Source organism: Larimichthys crocea, chromosome XIII, assembly GCF_000972845.2.
Source record: "Larimichthys crocea isolate SSNF chromosome XIII, L_crocea_2.0, whole genome shotgun sequence".
Taxonomy (NCBI): Eukaryota; Metazoa; Chordata; class Actinopteri; family Sciaenidae; genus Larimichthys; species Larimichthys crocea.
Genome location: NC_040023.1, coordinates 10470238 through 10492155, shown reverse-complemented (window position 1 = coordinate 10492155; position 21918 = coordinate 10470238). Strand labels below are relative to the sequence as shown.

The 21918-nt window shown below is 40.6% G+C and overlaps 2 protein-coding genes across 2 annotated transcripts; one reads left to right on the top strand and one right to left on the bottom strand.

The window, feature by feature from the left end:
- Window positions 1–3329: 3329 nt before the first annotated feature.
- On the bottom strand, window positions 3330–10857 carry flot1a (flotillin 1a). The gene is made up of 13 exons (XM_010743459.3): window positions 10628–10857; window positions 10065–10143; window positions 9783–9858; window positions 9141–9231; window positions 8651–8794; window positions 8366–8485; window positions 8037–8132; window positions 7642–7794; window positions 7204–7385; window positions 7014–7059; window positions 6779–6916; window positions 6194–6358; window positions 3330–6019 (listed from the first exon to the last, which is right to left on the bottom strand). Exons 2-13 carry the CDS (start codon window positions 10105–10107, stop codon window positions 5999–6001), a joined length of 1275 nt encoding a protein of 424 aa, XP_010741761.2. The 5' UTR covers window positions 10108–10143; window positions 10628–10857; the 3' UTR covers window positions 3330–5998.
- A 1981-nt stretch (window positions 10858–12838) lies between these two features.
- Window positions 12839–20861, top strand: LOC104929038 (tubulin beta chain). Its single transcript, XM_019270791.2, has 5 exons — window positions 12839–12997; window positions 16919–17027; window positions 17472–17582; window positions 17921–18165; window positions 18340–20861. The coding sequence occupies exons 1-5, from the start codon at window positions 12941–12943 to the stop codon at window positions 19150–19152; spliced, it is 1335 nt and encodes a 444-aa protein (XP_019126336.2). The 5' UTR covers window positions 12839–12940; the 3' UTR covers window positions 19153–20861.
- The last annotated feature ends 1057 nt before the right edge of the window (window positions 20862–21918 follow it).

Sequence of the window (21918 nt, the reverse complement as noted above, 5' to 3'; positions counted from 1 at the left end):
TTGCTAATTGTTGTTGTTAAAAACTAGAAAATCTCTAAAGAAATTTTGAGTGTGCCTGACTCTGGCCCCGTCGCCCCCATACATTATTACTGACACTGCTCAGAAAATTCAGGACTAGAAAATTCCCGCACACCTCAAATAGTCATTGTTAACATTTTTATTTAGACACAAGAGCAGCTAGCGCTTACATGCTAGCAATTAGCATTAACATGTTAGCATTAGCATTTTAGGATTAGCATGTTAACATTAGCATTTTATCATTAGCATGTATTTAATTCTTAGTGGCTAATGTTAATTAACATTAGCAGGTTAGCATTATCATGTTAGCACTGATGCGCTCACGCGCTAGCAATTAACATTAGCATGTTAGCATTAGCATGTTAATATTAACATGTTAACGCTGATGCGCTAGCTATTAACATTAGCATGTTACCATTAACATGTTAACATTAGCATGTTAACGCTGATACGCTGACGCGCTATCAATTAACATTAGCATGTTACCAATTAGCATGTTAATATTAGCATGTTAACGTTGATGCGCTAGCTATTAACATCAACATGTTAACATTAGCATGTTAACATGTTAATATTAACATAATATTAGCTATTAACATTAGCATTTTAACATTAGCATGTTAACGTTACCATGTTAGCATTCACATGTTATCGTTAGCATGTTAACATTAGCATGTTAACGCTGATACGCTTCTTAGTGGCTAATGTTAATTAACATTAACAGGTTAGAATTATCATGTTAGCGCTGATGTGCTCACGGGCTACCAATTAACATTAGCATGTTAGCATTAGCATGTTAATATTAACATGTTAGCGCTGATGCGCTAGCTGTTAACATTAGCATGTTAACATTAGCATGTTAGCACTGATGCGCTGACGCGCTAGAAATTAACATTAGCATGTTAGCATTAACATGTTACACTACTATGTACAAATGTTTTTATTTGGATTCTTCAGACAGGTACATGTGTCAGGGTGCTGGTACTGGCAAGGAGAAACCAGAAGCACGACTCAGAGGCAGACAAGTTTAAGGGATAAGCAGTTTAGTCAGTCCAAAGTACGAACAGGGTCAAAACCAGGAGAGCAGAAAGGCAAACAAATCCGACAAAGGGCAGGCGGGAATCCAAAGTACAAAACAGGCAAAACAGGGTCAGAACGAGAAGACTAAACTGGAATCGCCGGAGAGCTTGGCAAACGATATAACACAAGACAATCTGGCAGGGATGAAGTGGAAATGAACCAGTACGTGAGGAGAGGGGTGGGGAAAACCAGGTGAGGGAAATGAGCTGATTGCAAGGTGGGATCTGAAATGACAGGAGAATTAGTAGACATGGAACCAATAAAGACAGACTGAGTGTAACTATGTTACAACATGTGCATGTTGATCACAGAGTAAAACAGCAAATCAAGGGGGGCACCGCCAGGAATTTTGGGCCCCAGGACAAAATTTGGTTTAATAATTTTATATTGGTGTTTACCTATTTTTTGGGGCCCCTGTCAGTCGTGGGCCCTTGGAATTGTCTAACTCCCCCCCCCCCTATACGGCGCCCCTGCAGCTCGGACCAGCCCTGCACAGCCTGGACCAGCCCTGCACAGCCAGGACCGGCCCTGCACAGCTTGGACTGGCCCTACACAGCCTGGACCGGCCCTACACAGCCTGGACCGGCCCTGCACAGCTCGGACTGGCCCTGCACAGCTAAGCAGGGGTGCCGCCAGGAATTTATATAACTATATATAACTATTAAAGTCTTGCAACTGTTTTGCGTCTTGTAGTTCAATACTAGTATTAGCACAATATTTACTGCTGGTGATTTGTACATGCAAAAAATGTGTGGTAAAGGCCACTTTAGTGTGTTGCACTGTTAAATGCTCCTTCTTGTACAAGAATAATAAATTAAACTTAAACTTTGAGACTTTGAATCCACCCTTCCTTAAAGGGTTTTTCTTTAAAATTCCCATAACAGCCACCGTCTTTAACCTTTTTCAGCCCAAGGGACAAACAGAACAGGGACTAATTAATATTTACGACTGTGTCACATTTTAAGCCTGGCCTAAAATAACTTTTACATTTCACCCTTTTAACCCATTTATATACTGGGTTATTAGCCTGTATGTGTTTATGATTGATAAAAAAAAGTTCATGCATAATTAAGAGCTGTGCGTCTTTGGACATGAACACTGATTCTAGTTTCTCAATCATCTGCAGCCTCATATTCAACATTATTTTGGTGAAAACTGTCAATTATTATGCAGAAAATTGATGGACCCCTGCACTACCTCTGCGGGCCCCCCTAGGGGTCACAATCCCCTTGTTGAAGACCCCTGCCATAGACCATTTATTAAAAATTAAATGTAATAATTTATTCAAATAATGTATGTCCTTGCACTATGCTCCATTGGACCATTTAACTTCTATATATGTCCATAGTTTTTCTTGTCAAGTCCTCTGTTCTGTTTTTTAACTGTACCCGAGTCTATATATGTTTGATGTTTGTACTAAGAGAGCAAAGTGCAACCGGAGTCAAATTCCTCGTGTGTGTACACTGTACACATACCTGGCGAATAAAAGTGATCCGGATGTATGATATAAACAATGTCTATCCCAGCTCCTCATATCTAATATATTGGTTCCACTGGGCGGTTTTAACTGTGTTATAAATATATATCAAAGCCTGTTTTTCCTCTAGTGGTTTATCTCTCAATTTTGAAGATATAATCCTCTCACTTCCTGTACCCGTTTGGGTATCTTCAGCTAACTTGACAGAGCTTTCATTCAGCCTTCCGGTGTTTTAATTATCCCGTCAGTGTGCAGGGTTAAGTATATCATTACAATTATCAGTTTCTGTGTAAAGTTTGGTCTTAAATTGGACGCTCTGGCTGTGTTCTTAAAGTTAACTTAAATAGCCACACTTCTGATTTAAAAAGCCATCGCTGCTGCAGTGTTCTTGTATCCATAATATCCAATTACTATTTTTTATTTTCCATTTGAATTAAGCTGAAATAGAGGGCCACAGAAAGTGACCAATATCTTATGTCAGCAAACATTTTTCATGGCTTTAGCACCAGAGAAGAACAGAAGAGGAAACGACTGTGATTAGACTGAAGTTAGTTATAATCAATGCACAAATAAATAACTAAATGCAACAACAGTTACAAGAGATTACATCAATGAAGGAAAACCTGAAAAATGTTTAAAAACAGAAGTTTATTAAGAGCTCTGCTTGTGGGAGCACAACTTGACTATTGATAAAAAAAAAAATAATGAAAACTCAAACAAAAAGCCAAAAACGTGAAAAAAATCAATGTGTAAAACAGAAATAAAGCACAAAGCACAAAGCAAAGAAAGATACATAATTAACACACAGCGGTATAATATAGGATACAATTATTCTGGTTTCAAAATCAGTCAAATCAAAAAGACATAAGTGGTTTCCTTTTGCAATGTAATAAGTTTATTGTGTATAGATTTCTAGAATAACATTTTCCTAAAAGACAAATTTCCTGAAGTGCGCAGACACTAATTAAAACGTAACAAAGTGGTGTCTTTCATTTTGGCAGAACTTTACCAGCAAACTACAGCAGAAGTTTAAATAACACAGAAAACTGACGAGAGCTTAAATACGCTTACAATAAAACACTGCGGCTGCAGTTAGTAAGAGTTAGTGGAGGTGTTAATGGTGACTTGTGAAGTGAACAGTGCTACTGTATCAAATATATACTGCATAAATACATCCATATCCATATGTAGTGCCACTTATCATTACACTTAAAACCATCACAGAGGAGCAAAGACACATTTCCTTTCTGTAACTGTGATAGATCATCTCTAAACCTTTGGCTGTACAGTAAGCAGCAGTGCAGAGACACATTCACAGACAAACAGTGAGCCATTTAAGCCATCACGAAGAAAACAGAAAGAGCTACTCTTGGTTAAATGTTGTGGTTAGTGATTGTAATATTCTTAAATCTTTAAGTAGTGTTTGATGTCTTAAAACATATGTAGATACCAACATAAAACATGTTTTCAATACCCAGATGCAGAGGTTATGGTGAGGTAGAGGGTGACAGTGTGATGGGTTAGACTATAAGGCAGGTTTGAATACGCTCCTAAAACTTCACTAGCATCATTCTGGGTGACAAGCATTGACTCAGTGAGAAGTGACATTACAATGTACAAGATTTCTTTTGGATTGTTTGGTATTAACTAAATGTCAAATCTTAAACGTCCCTTTCCCTGAAGTACAAGCTGACATCACTTACAGCTACTAATCTGAGTGTTTAGCACCTCGTCCATCTCGCTTCACGTTAGGCTCCCATTACAAACAATAACGGTACACATTTCAGCATTTCAGTTCAGTTATCTCCAAATTACACTGTGGTATTCCCACTGCTACAATAGAAGACTAAAGCTATACTTTTACACCACGTTTACCTTTAGTTTCACAAGCTACACCTTTATGAGAGCTGCTACATAACTGGCCATAGTAAGACAAAGGACAGCACTTTACTTAAAGTATACATCGAGGACAATATATGTAATACTGGGCTGCAGGGTGGCAACATCTCAAAGGAAAGACACCCAAATGACTTTTCTGTTATGGTCTAAATCTGTTTTGTTTAAGCGTTCTTAGGAAATGATAGAAGTTCTGGATCAGTTCTGCAGCTGACCCCGATCTGTGACCCCACTGAGTGAGGAGAATTAACCTACGCTGGTCATCACAGCATCAGATTCAACAAAAACAAACGGCTCTTGATGCATTCGAAATTTCTATTTCGCTCGACCATGAACCTTCAACAAAACATCATCATGACAGAGAAGTTAACAGCAAATAAGCGTCCGATAGAAGGGGCTGTGAGGTTTAAAGCGACCGCTGTAGTGCACTGATGATAAATAGAAAAATATCAATCACAGAAGTGCTTAGTGTAGAACCTGAAGTCAAAAGTTAATGAACATGCATCACATATGTTGATGTTTTGCATAAAGTCACAGAGAGAGGTGTGATGTGGGGTTACTGTACAGGTTCCTAATGTATGGTGCGATATTATACTGGTTTGTCTTAAGCAAATGGTTCTTAAAAATAGCTTCCTAAAATCCTCAAAATATTAACACAATATTGATATCAAGACAAGAAGACATCAGTGGATGGACAATACACAAAGAAAACAATGATAGACTTAGAAAATATACTGAAATGCCATTCAGATTTACACTTTGTATCACAATTTGAATTACTTGTTAGTTTGTAACCATCCATGACCCATTTTAAAGTGATGGCCAAAACCACAGGCTGAAGTTGTGACCTAGTATTGGACTATGTAATGTATGTATGTAATGTATGTAGCATTAGTAAACGAAGCTGTTGAATGTATGTTTGTATTAAACTTTTATATTAAGATGCACTTAAGGTTTGGCAGCAAGACAGTGTACAGGCAGTTATTGGGGGGACACTGAAGGTAAACACAGCCAGTGTGGAGTGTGGAAACACTCATTTGACACAAACACAGAGAATGTGACATACTGTAGGGTCAATAACTAAAAAGTACAGGATGGCTACTGTTACTGATGTTGCAGAGCCAATGTAAATCAAATCACAGGCCCAAATTATGAGAATAGAAAATGTGGGAGGATTGTAATTTGAACATTTCAAGTTTATGCTGAATGTAACACAGTGTTTGACATATTTTGACATATGGACCAAATAAAAACAAATAACTGGAAATAACTGTAACTGTAGCCAGAGAACAATACTTTAGCTCAGATGGAGCTGGGTGTTAGTGACCAAAAACAACCTATTTCCCAACACAGAGACATCACGGCAACATGTGGATAGAGCTACATGGGGAAACAGCTTTACACATGATGTTAGACAGAGACGGGAGTAGAGGAAAGAAGTTAGCACACTCATGCAAAGAGTCCAGGCAGCTGATAAGACAGCGGATGATTGAATCTGCCACCGGTCACTGAATTCACTGATCCTCTTCAGCCTGTACGAGAGGTCACCTGCAGAATGGACGGAAGGAGGGAAAGACAGACGTCTATATATTAATAAATGTGACAAATTCTCAAAGCATGATAAACTTCCCTCTGCAGCTCTACAGAGTCTTTAAGCCCAGTTATGCTGTGGTTCAGTCGGACAGGACGTCCAATAAGAGTGTGTGTTCATGGATGTGTTACCTGGGAGATGGTGACTCCGGTCAGCTTCTCCACCGCCTCGGGGAGGCGGGTCATGATGTCCAACACCTCTCCCGACAGTTTGGCTGCACCCACCTCCCCATTTCCACTGGACACCATGGTAATCTTTCTGGCTTCACACAGAGGCTTGCTGATCTCTTCTGCCATCTGGTGGAAGACAGATAATGCTAAATGCTGAAACCTTTACAAACTCTTTAATGTGCAGAAGAAACATGAAGAGCATGGGGTGACAAAGTAGAAGAGTTAAATGTTTTTATATTAAGACTTTATGTATGTCACTTCATGGATTATAAAATGAGCAAATCTGGATAAAATGTCAATTTAAATTAGCAGTAATCAAAGTGTTAAATAAATACCTCTCTATTTTTTATACCTTTTGTTTTTGTTTATGCAACAGTCTTCATAAAATATGCATGAAATAGCTCTAATAATCAGCTGTATTTAGGGCAATAAGTGGAAACCAGGAATGGATTTGTAACCAAACTATCCACACAGAGCTGAGATGCATAAAATAACATTGGCTGCATATCACGGCTGTTATGGACTGTTCAGGATGTTGTCTCTCACCAGAGGCAGTTTCTCCAGCAGCATGTCCACCATGGCTCCATCCTTGTACTGCTGGAAGGCCTCTGCCTTCTTTGACATCTGCTCTGCCTCAGCGCGACCCTTGGCCTCCACGGCAAAAGCCTCAGCCTCACCTTTAATCTGAAGGAGACAAGAGGACATGCTAAAAAAACGTTTCCAACGTTTTTAAAAAAAACCCCACAGACAGCTGAGTTGGGATTCTGCTGTTGTGACTCACCCTGATGGACTCGGCTTCAGCCTCTGCCTCCATGATCAGCTTAAGACTGGACAGGAACAGAGAAAGAAAAGCTGAGTCAGACCGAGAGCAGACAGAGAACAGTTCTACGATACAACCATGTCATGAACAATACTGCAAGATGAGGCAGGACGTGTGTGTGTGTGTAAGAAAACAAAGCCTAGCAACTCACCGCTGAGCCTCAGCCAGTTTCTCCAGGCGGTACCGCTCAGCGTCTGCAGGTTTCTTCACCTTAGCTTCCAGCTCCTTCTCCCTGCGAGTGATCTCCTGCTCCTGCAGCATGATCTGCTGCGTCCGCTCGACCACCTGGACCTGCATCTTCTCCTCCTCAATACGTTGCTTTGTCTTTGCAACCTGGCAAAGGAAGACACGGTACATGCATTTAATATTTCATCATTAAATAGTATAAAATATTAGATCCAGTCAGTGAATGAGTGTGTTTACATTGTGGTTTGACATGAGTAACCAGGTTTCTGGTCATCTGAAGGCTTGTGTCTTTATTTCTCACCATCTCACCCAATCTGATCTGTGCGTAGATCAATACTATGCAATGCATTCTCCAGCTCACTGGTGGAATAATATTACCCAGTTCTTATTCACTCTCGTGTACCTGCAGCTGGTAGGCCATCTCTGATTCGGCCTTCTTAGTGTTGACCTCGATGTCATAGGCTGCCTTCTTCAGCTCGTAGTCCCTCTGGGCCTTTGCCATGTCGATCTCATTCTTATACTGAGCCGACACTTTCTCCTGCATCGCGTGGGCCTCCTGCAGAGAGAGAGAGACAAAGAAATGAGGAGGGAAAACATGGCTCAGTGGGAATAACTCTTGAAAATAAGATAAACAGGATGAAGATGCTAAAAATACAGAAAAGTGTTTAGATAATTATAGTGACTGACATCAACGCAGGAAGTGGGAACGCTAAGGGGGTGCAGTAAGTTTCAAGAAATAACCGAAACACTTCATAGGAATGACTGCATGGCGAATGGAGACAACATGACATATCTCACCCTGATCACGGCATCTCTCTTGTTCTTGGCCTCTCCAATGCGAGCGTCTTTCTGAACCTGGGCTGTTCGAGCCTTCCCCAGTGAATGCAGATAATCCTGCGTACCAGAAAGAGATAGAACATTTAGATTTAATCCAACATACAGAAGATTTATGTGTATATTTGTGTTATTATGTGGTTGCTATGACAGCTCTTTCTGAATATACAGAGGTGAGAAAGGTGCACTCTGTTGGCCTGAGTGATTTGTTTTTCCTATGTCAGCAGTTCAGATAGCCATCTATTTGTACGTAATGATATAATGATATAATAAAATTGAAGATGTGTGTTTACCTGGTCGTCGTGAACATCTTTGAGTGTGTAGCTGACCACGCTGATGCCCATGTTCACCAGGTCAGAGGAAGCCACCTTAAAAACCTCCTCGGAGAACTTCTTTCGGTCCTTGTAGATCTCCTGTAAAAAAATGTTTATGATAAATGCATGTTATTAATTATGCATAGTTAAATGCTGTTATCAGTGTGTATAGTGTAGGACAGGCTGGTTTGTGTGCCTCTGCAGTCGGGAAAACAATGTGACATAAATAAACCTTGAATATCGAAACAACCGTCACATCCGTACCTCAACAGTGAGGTGGGCGATGATGGCTCGCTGGTGTCCCTCCAGAGTCTCCAAGGCGATCTGAGCGATCTCGGGCTCTGACTTCCCCATGAACATTTGGCAGGCTGCAGCCAGCATCTGTTTGTTCTGACCCTGGATCTTCATCTGTAGGAAACAGCAACTTGTTTATAATTGTTGAGACACACTGATGTTCACTGGGTTCATTTCCCATGTCCACAATAAAAAACATACCAATAAAACAGCAACTGGGTTTGTACACAAAAGAATCATAGTATCATAGTTTATTACATGATGACTCACAGAAACTTTTTGTCCATTAGTCCTCCCTCAGCAAAAAGGCTGTGTCTTTGCAGCGGCACAGGTTAGATTCAAACCAACTGCATGTCTTCCTCTCTCTCTCCCTCCCGTGATCTCCTGTCTATCTGTCTTCTGCTGTGCTATCTAATAAAGTTATGAATAAAAACCCTCCTCTGCAGTGATGCACACTGACCTGGGCAATCCCGGTCACGGAGATGGGCACCCCGTGACGAGTGTAGACTTTGTCGCTCTTCACATTCAGAGTCAGAGTGTTCAAGGAAATCCTGGAGAGAGAAAAATATGATTATTGATTATCTGTACCTGCTCTCATGCTGTGCATTAAAGTGTAGTCACGCCCGCATTGTACTTTTATAGAGTGCACGTTTTAAAAGATACCAAGGCCAGCTACAACACTCAGACAAATAAAACACTGAGTCTGGAGCCAGATGATGGACGGTAATCAATGCAGGAGGAGCAGTGTGTGCACTGGAAAGTCCAGATGTGTCCGGGCCTGCCGCATTATATGTTTATTTGACAGTGAGATGAAAATCAAACCCCTCTTATTAGGTAAGCTGTGGTTTATGTCCAGCACAAATGACATTATTAGATTATTGGAAGATGGTCAGTGTGAGTGTTTGAATCTGTGTCTCTCAGTCATCCTGGCACTACAATCACAGATTAATCACATTTTAATGATTTATCTCCTTGCTGCAGTGCCTTCTGCTGTCTCATCATGTTTACCATCTGTTGTATATCTGGTAAAAATGTCAGTCTTGAATGCAGCGACGTTAGGAATTTCACTCAGTGGACAACAGTGGATAGTGGATTTGCAAACCTCTGTATCTTCTGAATGCACGGGATGATGAAGACTCGGCCTCCAGCTATCATCAGCGGAGGAGAACGGCAGAACCCTGGAAGAGATGAGAGACAAAGCAGAACCTCAAATCAGACTTCAGGCATGACTGAGGAAGAGTGATAAGAACAAAGTACTGCAACATAATGTTTTTATATTTAGTCTAAGACAACTTGTTTCCATCACACAGATACGTAAGTTATGTAAATGTATCAGTGACAACAGTTGATTATGGATTATGATTATAGTAAAACATAATTTTACCTGACACCACCATCGCCTCGTTGGGACCACAGGTGTAGAACATGTTTGCTGATTCTCTTCAGACTGGAAACCAAAGAAACTAGTAGAAGAACATAAAAGCAATGACTATTAAAGTCCCAACACTCAATTAAATGAAGCAACTGATTGGAAAACCTGTGAGACAGGCGCACAGTGATGAAAATCACTTCTACTATACATCTACATTTATTCTATCATCATCAAAATAAGACCTCTTAAATCCGGTAACATTTATGCTTTAACACTGTGACTCCCACAAATACAGAGGAGGGAGGGGTCGTGATGTGCCAGGCAGCAGACCTGCAGGGCTCAAATCTAATTTATCCAAATGTTGCGCAGTAAAATAACGCGCAAGAAAAGCTCGAAGCACGAATAACGGAAAACAAACACACAGCTGAAAAAAATAACGCTTTAAAAATACATGTGTGACGTTACTCTGTAGATTACAAGCTGTCTGTGCATTAAGTCAATCAAATTGGGACGCACGTTTGTGTTTACAGTCGAGGATGGAGGAGGACAGACGCGTAATACAGGCTCACACTTACCGCTTTGTATTCAGACGATGTGGTTTAGGTGGAGTTTGGTGAAGATGGAGGAAACAGTGTCTGTCTGTGCGGGTTCAAATCTATCTGATCCCAGCTGACGGTTATTCCCGTTAGATGCTGATGCGGCCAGTAAATACAGACAGACACAGCAGCTTAGTTTCTATTGAGCATGCCCATTCACACTGCGTGAGCGCGCCATGCAGTGGCGCGGTGAGGGACTGACGCAGGTTGCCCTCAATTTAATATATAATGAAATGGAAACAACAACAACAATGAAGTGAAGAACAGGTCAGAGTTATGGCAATGGTGCAAGACATAAGAAGATAAAAACTAATCTTCAGAATGTAATACAATAAAAAAAACAATTGATAAAAAATATAATAAAAAGAACATTTGTATTTTATACTGCATAAATGTGAAAAAGTTGTGTCAAATATTAAAGAAATATCACTGTAAAAATAAACATAAATGTACTATACAAACAGGATATACTACACTCTTTAAAATATATGTTTGTCAGAGTATCGTGTACACAGGGGTACTGCACAAAGTATCAGTCCTGTTGCTATAGCAGCTGTCATGCTTGGTAAAGTGACACATGCACGCAGTGGTATTGAGTGTCAGTCCTGGTATTACAGCAGCAGTCATGGTTGGTAGTGCATTTTTTCCAGACAGCAGTCCTGTTAAATTATGATTTAAGAAGTCTGATGACTCTGGTCAACTGGTAACAGTCTGCAAGCTGAGTGTCTGTGGTCCATAAAGATGCTCAGTTAATTTGTTAATTTATTTACTTTATTCATGATGTAACTAAAGGCACTATGTAAACCAATATGGACCAGTAAGTTCTTCACATATAAAGTATTGTAGTTTTACTTCCAATATTTGTTTAACAAAGTATAATATAATTATTATTGTTTTAAATGCAAAGAAGCTCAGGAATTACAAAACTATGCAGATATTTCTTCTTTCGAAGCATTAAAGTGAAACATAAATCAACATAATGTTTATGATAACTTTATATTTTCAAAACTGGTTTTACATTCAGACAGAATTATCTTATAGTTTTATTAACTTGGGGTTTATCACTGATTAAACTATGTTCCTGACTGATATTAGCCTTTTTTAGTGTACCTGCATTATGACAACACCATAATTAACTACAACAGTATATCTGCTCTGTTATTGTACTTTAAACTGTAATTTGATATTTGATTGCCTCATTATCAGAATCAGTTTTATTCATATATGTACACATCAGAGGAATTTGACTCTGATTTATCTCATTGCTCTCCATCTACTTAAACAGGAATATCATTAATCATTAACAGCATCATTAACATGTCTGTGTATAAGTGCAGTGTTTCTGTATCAATTATATGACATATAAAAAATGCCTCTGTGCTCTCTGCATTGTTTCACTCTCTCAGGCTCTAACAGTGTTTCTGTATGTATTGATATGATATATAAAACATGTCTGATATATGTATCATATAAAACATGTCTGATATATGTATGACATGTAAAACATGCCTCTGTGCTCTCTGCATTGTTTCACTCTCTCAGGCTCTAACAATGTTTCTGTATGTATTGATATGACATATTAAACATGTCTGATATATGTATGACATATAAAACATGCCTCTGTGCTCTCTGCATTGTTTCTCTCTGAGGCTCTAACAGTGTTTCTGCATGTTATTATATGACATATTAAACATGTCTGATATAGGTATGACATATAAAACATGCCTCTGTGCTCTCTGCATTGTTTCTCTCTCTCAGGCTCTAACAGTGTTTCTGCATGTATTGATATGATATATTAAACATGTCTGATACATATGTATGACATGTAAAACATGCCTCTGTGCTCTCTGCATTGTTTCTCTCTCTCAGGCTCTAACAGTGTTTCTGCATGTATTGATATGATATATTAAACATGTCTGATATATGTATGACATGTAAAACATGCCTCTGTGCTCTCTGCATTGTTTCTCTCTCTCAGGCTCCAGCAGGGCACTGATGACAAGACCCGGCACTCCCTCTCCTCTTCCGGTCCTTGCATTTCAGACAAAGAAACCCCTTTATAAAAAAGGAAATCTGCCTTTTCAGCCAATCAGCGCAGAGGCTGCAGCGACAGCAGCCAATCACAAGCAAGAACAGCGTGATGGCCGCGTCCCAAACCTCTGGCCCCGCCTGCAGCACTGAGTGCAGCCCACACAGTGTTCAGTGTGTCTGTCAGTCTGTCTGTGCTCAGTCAGTAGGTCAGCAGCTCCTCTGCATCTCCTCCACTCTTTACTTCACTCACTATCATCCATCATGAGGGAAATCGTGCACATCCAGGCCGGCCAGTGCGGGAACCAGATTGGTGCAAAGGTAAGAAGAAGTAGTGAGAACAAAATAAACTCCTTTATGTTGTTTATTAGTTGTTGTTTATTTGTTTATGTTAAGTAATTCATTGTTAAACTTTGCCTTTCTTCTGTTGTGTGTTTGGACAGTTTCAGAAAATGTTTAAATGTAATTAAAATGCTAAAATCAGCTGTTTAGTTTTTGTATTTTACAAAAACTAAACACAAAAAGAAATATTAATCATTATTTTATTTATTTATACACAAAGATATAAGAAGCTCTGCGGCCCTATTGTCCTGGCCTTCAGCTTTAAAGACCCAGTTAACCATTTAATGTGCTCATCTTTCACCAGCTCATGACTAGATCTTAAATTTTAATACTTACTTACTTTAATACTCCTAAATGGTCCATGATTTCGTTCACAACAGTTTTTTATTGTAGAAGAAAGTATCCTAATACACTTTCCATAAAGTATATAAAGTTAGTTTTTTTTATTGTCTTACTAGCACCAAATGAATTAGTTTTGATTCCAGGCTGTCTTTATCAAAATAAATGTATAGGTTTTAATAGATTTTAAAGGACTACTGCACAAATGTATCAATAAAGCTATAAAGTAACATTCAACTCACAGTCAAATAGAAATAAAAAATATTTTAACAGTCCTGTCAACAAGCACTCCTCCACTGTTAACAATAGAAGGTTAAACAAAGCTTTCACTATAACTAATACATGGTCCATGTTGCAGTGCTACTGTGATCTTCACATCAGGATTCTTTCATATGAATACAGTAACAGTTCAGTCATTTGGAACTGTTGACACAACAGTGACTCAAGTCATTGATCCATGATTAATGAAGCTGACCAGATCTGAGCAGGCGCTCGGGGCCAGCTGCTGTCTTGGCCGCCTGGTGAGTCGGACTCTTTGTCACTGAGAAAAAAGAGAGAGAGAGAGAGAGAAAACAAGAGGAGAGGCTGAAAAGAAAGGAGAAGTTTGCTGAGGCAAAGGAGAGGAACGCAGCGGGAGGGGGTGAAGGGGGAACAGATAACAAGTGTCTCAGTGTCTGCTCTGAAAGCACAGATGAGGTCATTTAAATAGCCCCTTTCCCAGCCAGTGCATCACATGAACATGCCCCGGGCCCCCAAAACCACCAGTGAACCCGAAAACCTTGTTTACACGCAGCCATGAAGTGATTATCTGCAGAATTCTGTTTCATCAGCATTTTTGCTGAGGCACTTTGAATGTCCTCTACACTTGTACACGGCCAAAGCTTTGCTCGTTTCAGCTTCTCAAATGTGAATATTTGATGTTTCTTTTGTCATGTGGAGCGTGGCTGAAATATACTGAAGCTTTTTCACTGTTTGTTGGGGCGAAACAAACTATTTGAAGACTCTGGTGATGACCAGTTTTCATTGGCACAATCTACTTTACAGGCGAATCGTAGAGACTGTGGTATCTAATGTGATTATTCCTGGTTCCAAACCAGTTCAGTAATGTGTACAAATAGACGGCTATGCTGATTGGATGAATGACTTCATTTGATTGACATATTGTAAACAATGCAACTGAGTTGTGAGGACTTGAAATTGTCATTTTATGGCTAAGTTATCTTTGGGCTTCTCGTTACAGCTTCACATTAAACTCAAGTTTTAATCACTATATTGAAACAGAAGGTCTCGTGGTTTTAAGAATCTGAATCTGAATGTAATTTGTGAGCACACTGCTTCAGCCTTCTTCACAAATTGCCAAAGAAAACATACATCCCCCAAATTGTCATTCCAGCCTTGTACAACAAAGTGAAACCAGATTTCTTTTTACTCTTCCACGACAGATATGTGGTCAAGCTTAAATACGATAATATGGTTTATCGTGGCCTGAGCTGACTTCTCTCTGGGGTTCTTGGCAGGACAACAGGAGGCGTGCCAGCAACATATGGGGTGACTCAGGCTCCACAACTCAATGGCCCTGATCAGTGAAGACAAGTGTATTTACAGAGGATTTAGTGAGGCTGAGGTCATCCTCATTTCACAATGGATTAACTTTGCCTGAACTCATTCACTCACTCACCCAAGTTCCAACCAAAACTGGATCAGGTCTGTTTTTGGGCTGGAGAACTTCTTATAGATACAGAGGATTAGATTATCACAGACTCGTTTCAGTGCCTTGTTTGCTCCATGGTGTGGTGACGCTCAGCCTCTGCTGTTCATGTTGATGTTTGTGCTATTGTTAAACACATATTATATTCAATTATTATTCTTATAGCGTTCAGCCTCTCCCATTAAAAGACTAAACTTATCTACTTGTTTCCATGGTGATGACAGGGAGGTTAAATTCAGAGACAGCCAAAGATGGTGAGGTGACAGTCGTGAAGATTAAAAGAGAGATTTCCTTTTCTGCCCACCAATCTCTCTCTCTCTCTCTCTCTCTCTCTCTCTCTCTCTCTCGTGCCAACCTCCCTCTGCCGTCCACGGCACAGATTAGGGTCAGTTGACTGAGCAGGTGTGACAGTCTGCTCTTGTGTCTTAAATGATTTTGGCGTTAACGTCTCAGCCTGTAGAAAAGAGGCTGATTGATTCCTCTGAGGAAGCTCTGCTCTCACCGACCCTCCGACTGTGAGGAGTGTTAGTACTTATGGGGTTGTAGGGGCGGTGTTATGACCATAATTTGTGTTCATGTGTGGCACCAGATGGAAAAATCCAGGTGGGGAGAATTAAATATCATTCTCCCTTCTCATAAAACTACATAAAACAGCTAAAATCCCCAAATCGTTCTGAAGAGAACATCTTGTGACTTTTAATTAAGAAACGAGATTAGCCATGTTTGCCAGAATGATTTTATGATGTTGGTTAAAAGTGTTAATTACTGACTCATAGACAGCATTGAGGCCTCCATCCAGAGAAACTAGACTCATTTTTTTACCCACACTTTTGCCCCTTTGCTATAAAAAGCTCTGCAGATGCTGGCTGGGTATGTTACATGATTGAGTTTGACCGATGAACCAGATCTGCCACACTACCAGGCTACAAAATGTCCGCAGTCTTTTAAACATTTGAATATTTCTTGTTGTTTTTCGTCTTCTGTCTTGAGGCAAACTGGTTTTGGATGGTTGGTTGGACTAACAGTCATGTCACCTGGACTTTGGGAGACTGTACTGCACATTTTCCTGATTTTTCCAACATTTTTAGATATCCCTGTTTTTCATTCTTCCCGGCAGTACTTCCTCCTTTTGTTGTCGTGTCTCAAACATTCAAATTTCTCTTTGTCCTGGTGGCTGTTTTCCAAGAGCTGAAGCACAACTCGATGAGGCTTTAACACGATCAGGGCTGTGTCATTTTCTGTATTCATCTGTAAATCTAGCTGAAGGTTTGCAGAGAGCTGTTTCTGTCCGCCTCGTTCTTGTTTTAGCTGCGATCTGGATCAAAGCTTCGGTCCCTTCTAATTTCAGCCTTCGGGTCAGAAAGAACAAGTTGGAGCTGTGACAAGACGCTGCATGCTTGTGTATTTAATCACACATGATACAATGACTGTGTGTCCATAATGCTGCTGACTGCAGACTGATTTCTTTTACAGCTTTTTTACAGAACATGCCGCTTCTTTCAGGCGATCTTGTGACTTTTAAAGGTAATCAGATGTCAGCGTGTTCTCTGGAAGCACAGAGGACAGGAAAGTGATTGTAAACCACTCTCCTCTCTCCTCCCCTCAGTAAATTGGCTTGCAGTTATGGCCTTAATCAGCACACAAAGTCACCTCTTTCTGAGGAATGTCTCCAGAACTGAGACTAAACAACTTCAATGACATGGATGTTCAGGTTTCGAGCCTCGAGAAGACTACAAGTCAGCATAGTCAGCAGATCAAAATGAATTTATTTAGTTTTAAATAGCTCCATCTTCATTACAGCACACAGCTTCTTTACTGATGTTGTGCTGGCCTGTGTGTGTTTGTGTGTTTAGTTCTGGGAGGTGATCAGCGATGAGCACGGCATTGACCCAACAGGAACCTACCATGGAGACAGCGACCTGCAGCTGGACAGGATCAGTGTGTATTACAACGAAGCCACTGGTAAGAACATCCTGACATGTGGTGCTGAGTCTGTGACCTGAGACGTCCCCCTGTGTGGGGAAACTGACTCACTGCAGCTAAAACAGATGTGATCTAACCCTGACCTTAACTGTAACTTGGTGATAAAGCAATATTACTGAGTTAAATAACCCTAAATAAAAGTGAGAAGTGGTGCATGAAATAATCTGAAATGTTGCTGCACAGTCTGGTCATGATATGGTTAATCTAACATCACAAAATGTTTCAAGAGTTTAGACAGCTGCTTCCTTCAGTTTCCTCCGAGTGTTGGACTCCACCTGGTGGCTACATGAGATATTATATCCAGACACCAGCTGTTTTACTGAACAGTGGGAACTTTTCACTCCACTAAACTGAAGCATGTGTTGTGAATTTCTTTTAAATCCTCAGCAAACGAATAAGAAATGTTTTGGTCTCTGTGTGCAGGTGGGAAGTATGTGCCCAGAGCCATCCTAGTAGACCTGGAACCGGGCACCATGGACTCTGTCCGCTCTGGACCCTTTGGACAAATCTTCAGACCCGACAACTTTGTCTTTGGTGAGAGCACAGCCTACCGAAGAAGAGTTTGAGTTTATAATGTGGGCAAAGGAGGAGGTAAAGGACGGATACAAGATACAAGATGTAAAGTTTAACATTAGATACTTGTAGCTTGATGCCAAAACGGTTTGGTCTCCAGTTAAAGGATAAACTCTGAGTCTCTCCTCTGCCCTGTCCTGTTCATTAGACAAATATAGCTCGACTGACTGTCCCATATGGCACAGACTTGAAACCAGTTTGAAACCACACTGCTTACTCACTGACTTGTGTTTTTCATTCAGCTGTCGAGTGGGTGGCAGAAAACAAAAAAAATACTAGCTCCTTTTTTTATTCCTCAGGTCAAAGTGGAGCAGGAAACAACTGGGCCAAAGGTCACTACACTGAGGGGGCCGAGCTGGTGGACTCGGTCCTGGATGTGGTGAGGAAAGAGGCTGAGAGCTGCGAGTGTCTGCAGGGCTTCCAGCTCACACACTCCCTGGGAGGAGGCACCGGCTCCGGCATGGGCACCCTGCTCATCAGCAAGATCAGGGAGGAGTACCCTGACCGCATCATGAACACCTTCAGCGTGGTGCCCTCTCCGAAGGTAACAAGCTCCATACAGTTAAATAAGACTTTGTTCAAATACCATCGCATATTAGACATTAGCCCACTTTGTCTCCTCTCCGGTAACTTTAATATTAATACCATCCTTTAGTGCAGACAGAGAATAAAGTGTTTCTTTTTAGTGCGCACACAAACTGTTCTTTGTCGCTTTCAGGTATCGGACACAGTGGTTGAGCCGTACAATGCCACACTGTCAGTGCACCAGCTTGTTGAAAACACAGATGAGACCTACTGCATTGACAACGAAGCTCTTTATGACATTTGCTTCCGCACTCTCAAACTCACAACACCCACCTACGGCGATCTGAACCACCTGGTTTCAGCCACCATGAGCGGCGTGACCACTTGCCTGCGTTTCCCCGGCCAGCTTAACGCCGATCTGAGGAAGCTGGCGGTCAACATGGTTCCCTTCCCTCGTCTCCACTTCTTCATGCCCGGCTTTGCTCCTCTGACCAGCAGGGGGAGTCAGCAGTACCGTGCCCTGACGGTGCCCGAGCTCACCCAGCAGGTGTTTGACGCCAAAAACATGATGGCAGCTTGCGACCCACGCCACGGACGCTACCTGACGGTGGCAGCCGTGTTCCGTGGGCGCATGTCCATGAAGGAGGTGGATGAGCAGATGCTGAATGTCCAAAACAAGAACAGCAGCTACTTTGTGGAGTGGATCCCCAACAACGTGAAGACGGCCGTCTGCGACATCCCGCCACGTGGCCTCAAAATGGCCGTCACCTTCATTGGCAACAGCACCGCCATCCAGGAGCTGTTCAAACGCATCTCTGAGCAGTTCACCGCCATGTTCCGCCGCAAGGCCTTCCTCCACTGGTACACCGGAGAGGGCATGGATGAGATGGAGTTCACCGAGGCCGAGAGCAACATGAATGACCTGGTGTCCGAGTACCAGCAGTACCAGGACGCCACGGCCGAGGAGGAGGGAGAGTTTGAGGAGGAAGTGGAAGAGGATGCCTAAAAAAAGTAACAAAAAAATGAAACAACGCGCTGAAGAAAAAGAAGAAATCAATAACCAAAATAAAAAAATTAAAAAAAAGTGAAAAAAAAAAAGATATGAAGGAATGTAGCAGAACAGTTAGAGAGGGCAGGTTAGAGAAGGATGCGGGTCTGAAATGGTTAGAGAGATAGAAACGAGAAGGAAGGTTGAATGTAGTCAGAGAAGAGAAAGAGAAGCGGGATGAGAAACAGCATAAAAATTACGTGACCAAATCCATGTGCCATGGTTTACAGTGTATTGTGACACCATGCAGGCTGATGTCACCAGGACCGGCCTCCCAGAATCACTTTTTAACACGGAGATCTTGTAGCAGACACACGAATCAAAAGCACTTCTTCCACTTCACTTTCATCATGTAGGAACGAAAAATACTGAATTAAAGTAACGGTGCCGGCTTCGTACCTGCAGAAAATGTGCTAAACAGTTAGACTTACATTCACTCACATGCCACACAAACAAGCTTGTGATTTATTTGCCAAATATTGATGAAACCAGTTTTCCATTCGTTGGAAAAATCTCGGTGCTTCTTCACTGATCTGCAGTGAAAAGTCCAACTTTGGATGTTTTTATTCCAAAAGCGTTAAAGTGTTTAAACAAGAGCGAAGACAAAGAATGTCAAGAGAAACCCTATAACTGTGACTTCAGTTGAAATCATGCCATTATCAGTGTTCATTACTTTTATCAGTGTTCATTACTTGACAGCTTTCGAGACCCACTCTAAGAGATAAATGTGAACTTAGGTTGTAGACGGGACAATACTGTCTCTCTCCATTCCTGTTTTTCTTCATGTTGTAGTGACATTAACGATTATCAATCGGTTGAAACGTGACACAGCAAATCATCATGATCAGGTCGCTGTTTTCTCACTTGTATTGTAACTTTTACTTTAATTCATAAAGCACAAAGCGTAGACAGATGTAATAAAGACAGACGTGTTTTAAGAAGCCTTTTTTTTTTTAAGTGCAGAGCTTGCAGCTGATTCAACATATAATATGCAAGTCAGTAAAGTTGTCAGTCAGAACAGACCAAAACTTTCATTGAATTCCTGGCAAATGTCATTTTTAAAAGTTTTAATACGACAGCAGTATTAGCAGGATTTTTCTCAGGCGCCAGCCAACGTCGTGAGGACAGTCACACTCTGTAGATGCCCCCGAAGCGTATCAGCTTCAGTCTGATCTCCTTATTATTTGGGTATGTTAGACCCCAAAAAGGCCGGGGCTCCTCTTTTCTGTTGTTGTATTAGAACCATGTATCTGCCATGTGTTGTACAAGTTACCAACAAGAAAGAACCATGTATCTGCCATGTGTTGTACAAGTTACCAACAAGAAAGTATCTTTTTTTAAAGTATTAAGGCTTCTTGAAACACATTTCTCTGTGTTTTTAATGTTCGAAAACTAAAAACATGGATTTACACTTTTATATTTCATCTTATAAAATGTTTTGTCCTGTGAAGATGTGCACGATTTAACATTCTGCTAAATGTTTACACTCTGAGCCACTACAGTATTCATTCAAATGGGACAAAAAGTCATCAGTGTTCAGTATGCGTGCTGTCTCTGTGTCTGTGTTGTTTGTTAGTATCTTTTTAATTCCCGTGGAACAGTGTGACTTAGGATCAGTGCCTGTGAAACATCTGTGAGAAATAAAAAGGCGTTTGTAGGAAAAAAAAGACTTTGTCTTTGTTTGTTGTTGTTCTTTTCAGTCAGAGCTTCCAGGAAGTCATCACAGTTTTTAAGATGAGAGCAAATGGAGTGAGGGTTGTCGCGTGAAGGCAAGCATCCAAAAACACGTAACTGTAACGCTTTCCAGTCTCACAAACATGCTCATGTGTCAGTGATTTCACTGTAGGGCTGCAATGAAAGATTGTTTTTGTTATCCATTACACTATTTATTATTTTGTACAGCTGACATATTGTTTTTTACTCTTTATAAAGATATGAGAACATTGTGAAAATGTCCATCAGAAGTCCTCAGCATCCACGGTGGGCTTGATTGTCTGATCAACAGGCCAAAACCTAAATATATTCAGTTTATAATGATATATAACACCAGTGGCCGAGACAGCAAGGCCATGAAGAGGAAGATTTAGGACCTCGGACAGAGGGGGGCTAACATTATTAGTTCACTGCTGCTGATTCTGCTGACGTACTAAATAACACTTAATGTCACATCCTTCAGATCTTTCAAATATAGACTTTACAGCACTGACAATCATTGATCCGTCGTGGATGGATGGTTGTACATTCGTATCTTAGCAACTGTAACTAGGCATGACAGGACCCATAAAAAAGGCACCTGATTACTTCTATAAATCAACAACTGAAAATATGAATAATGAATACTAACTTAATCAAAAATAGGGGAACATAATGTAAAATATAACTGACATAACATGCCAGAGAGCATCAGATAATCCAAAATGAAATTATCTTTTCAGTGATTTTTAACAGGAACCAACCAAAAATGTTCGGCTTTGACTTCAGGTTAATTATTATTCTTTAGTTTCATGGAATCTAAAGAGTTTCTGTTAGTAAAATCAAAAACAGTTTTAAAAAAAAGGCAGTCTCATTCCAGTCAGGGACATTTGAAGAAGTGGACTAATATTCGTCCTCGCTGTGACAAAATGTCAGGCAGAACAACAGTTTAAAGGGATGTTGAGACTAAATTTAATAAATGTTAATATTATGATGTATTTTTAGAAAATTATGAGGGTCATGAAAGATATT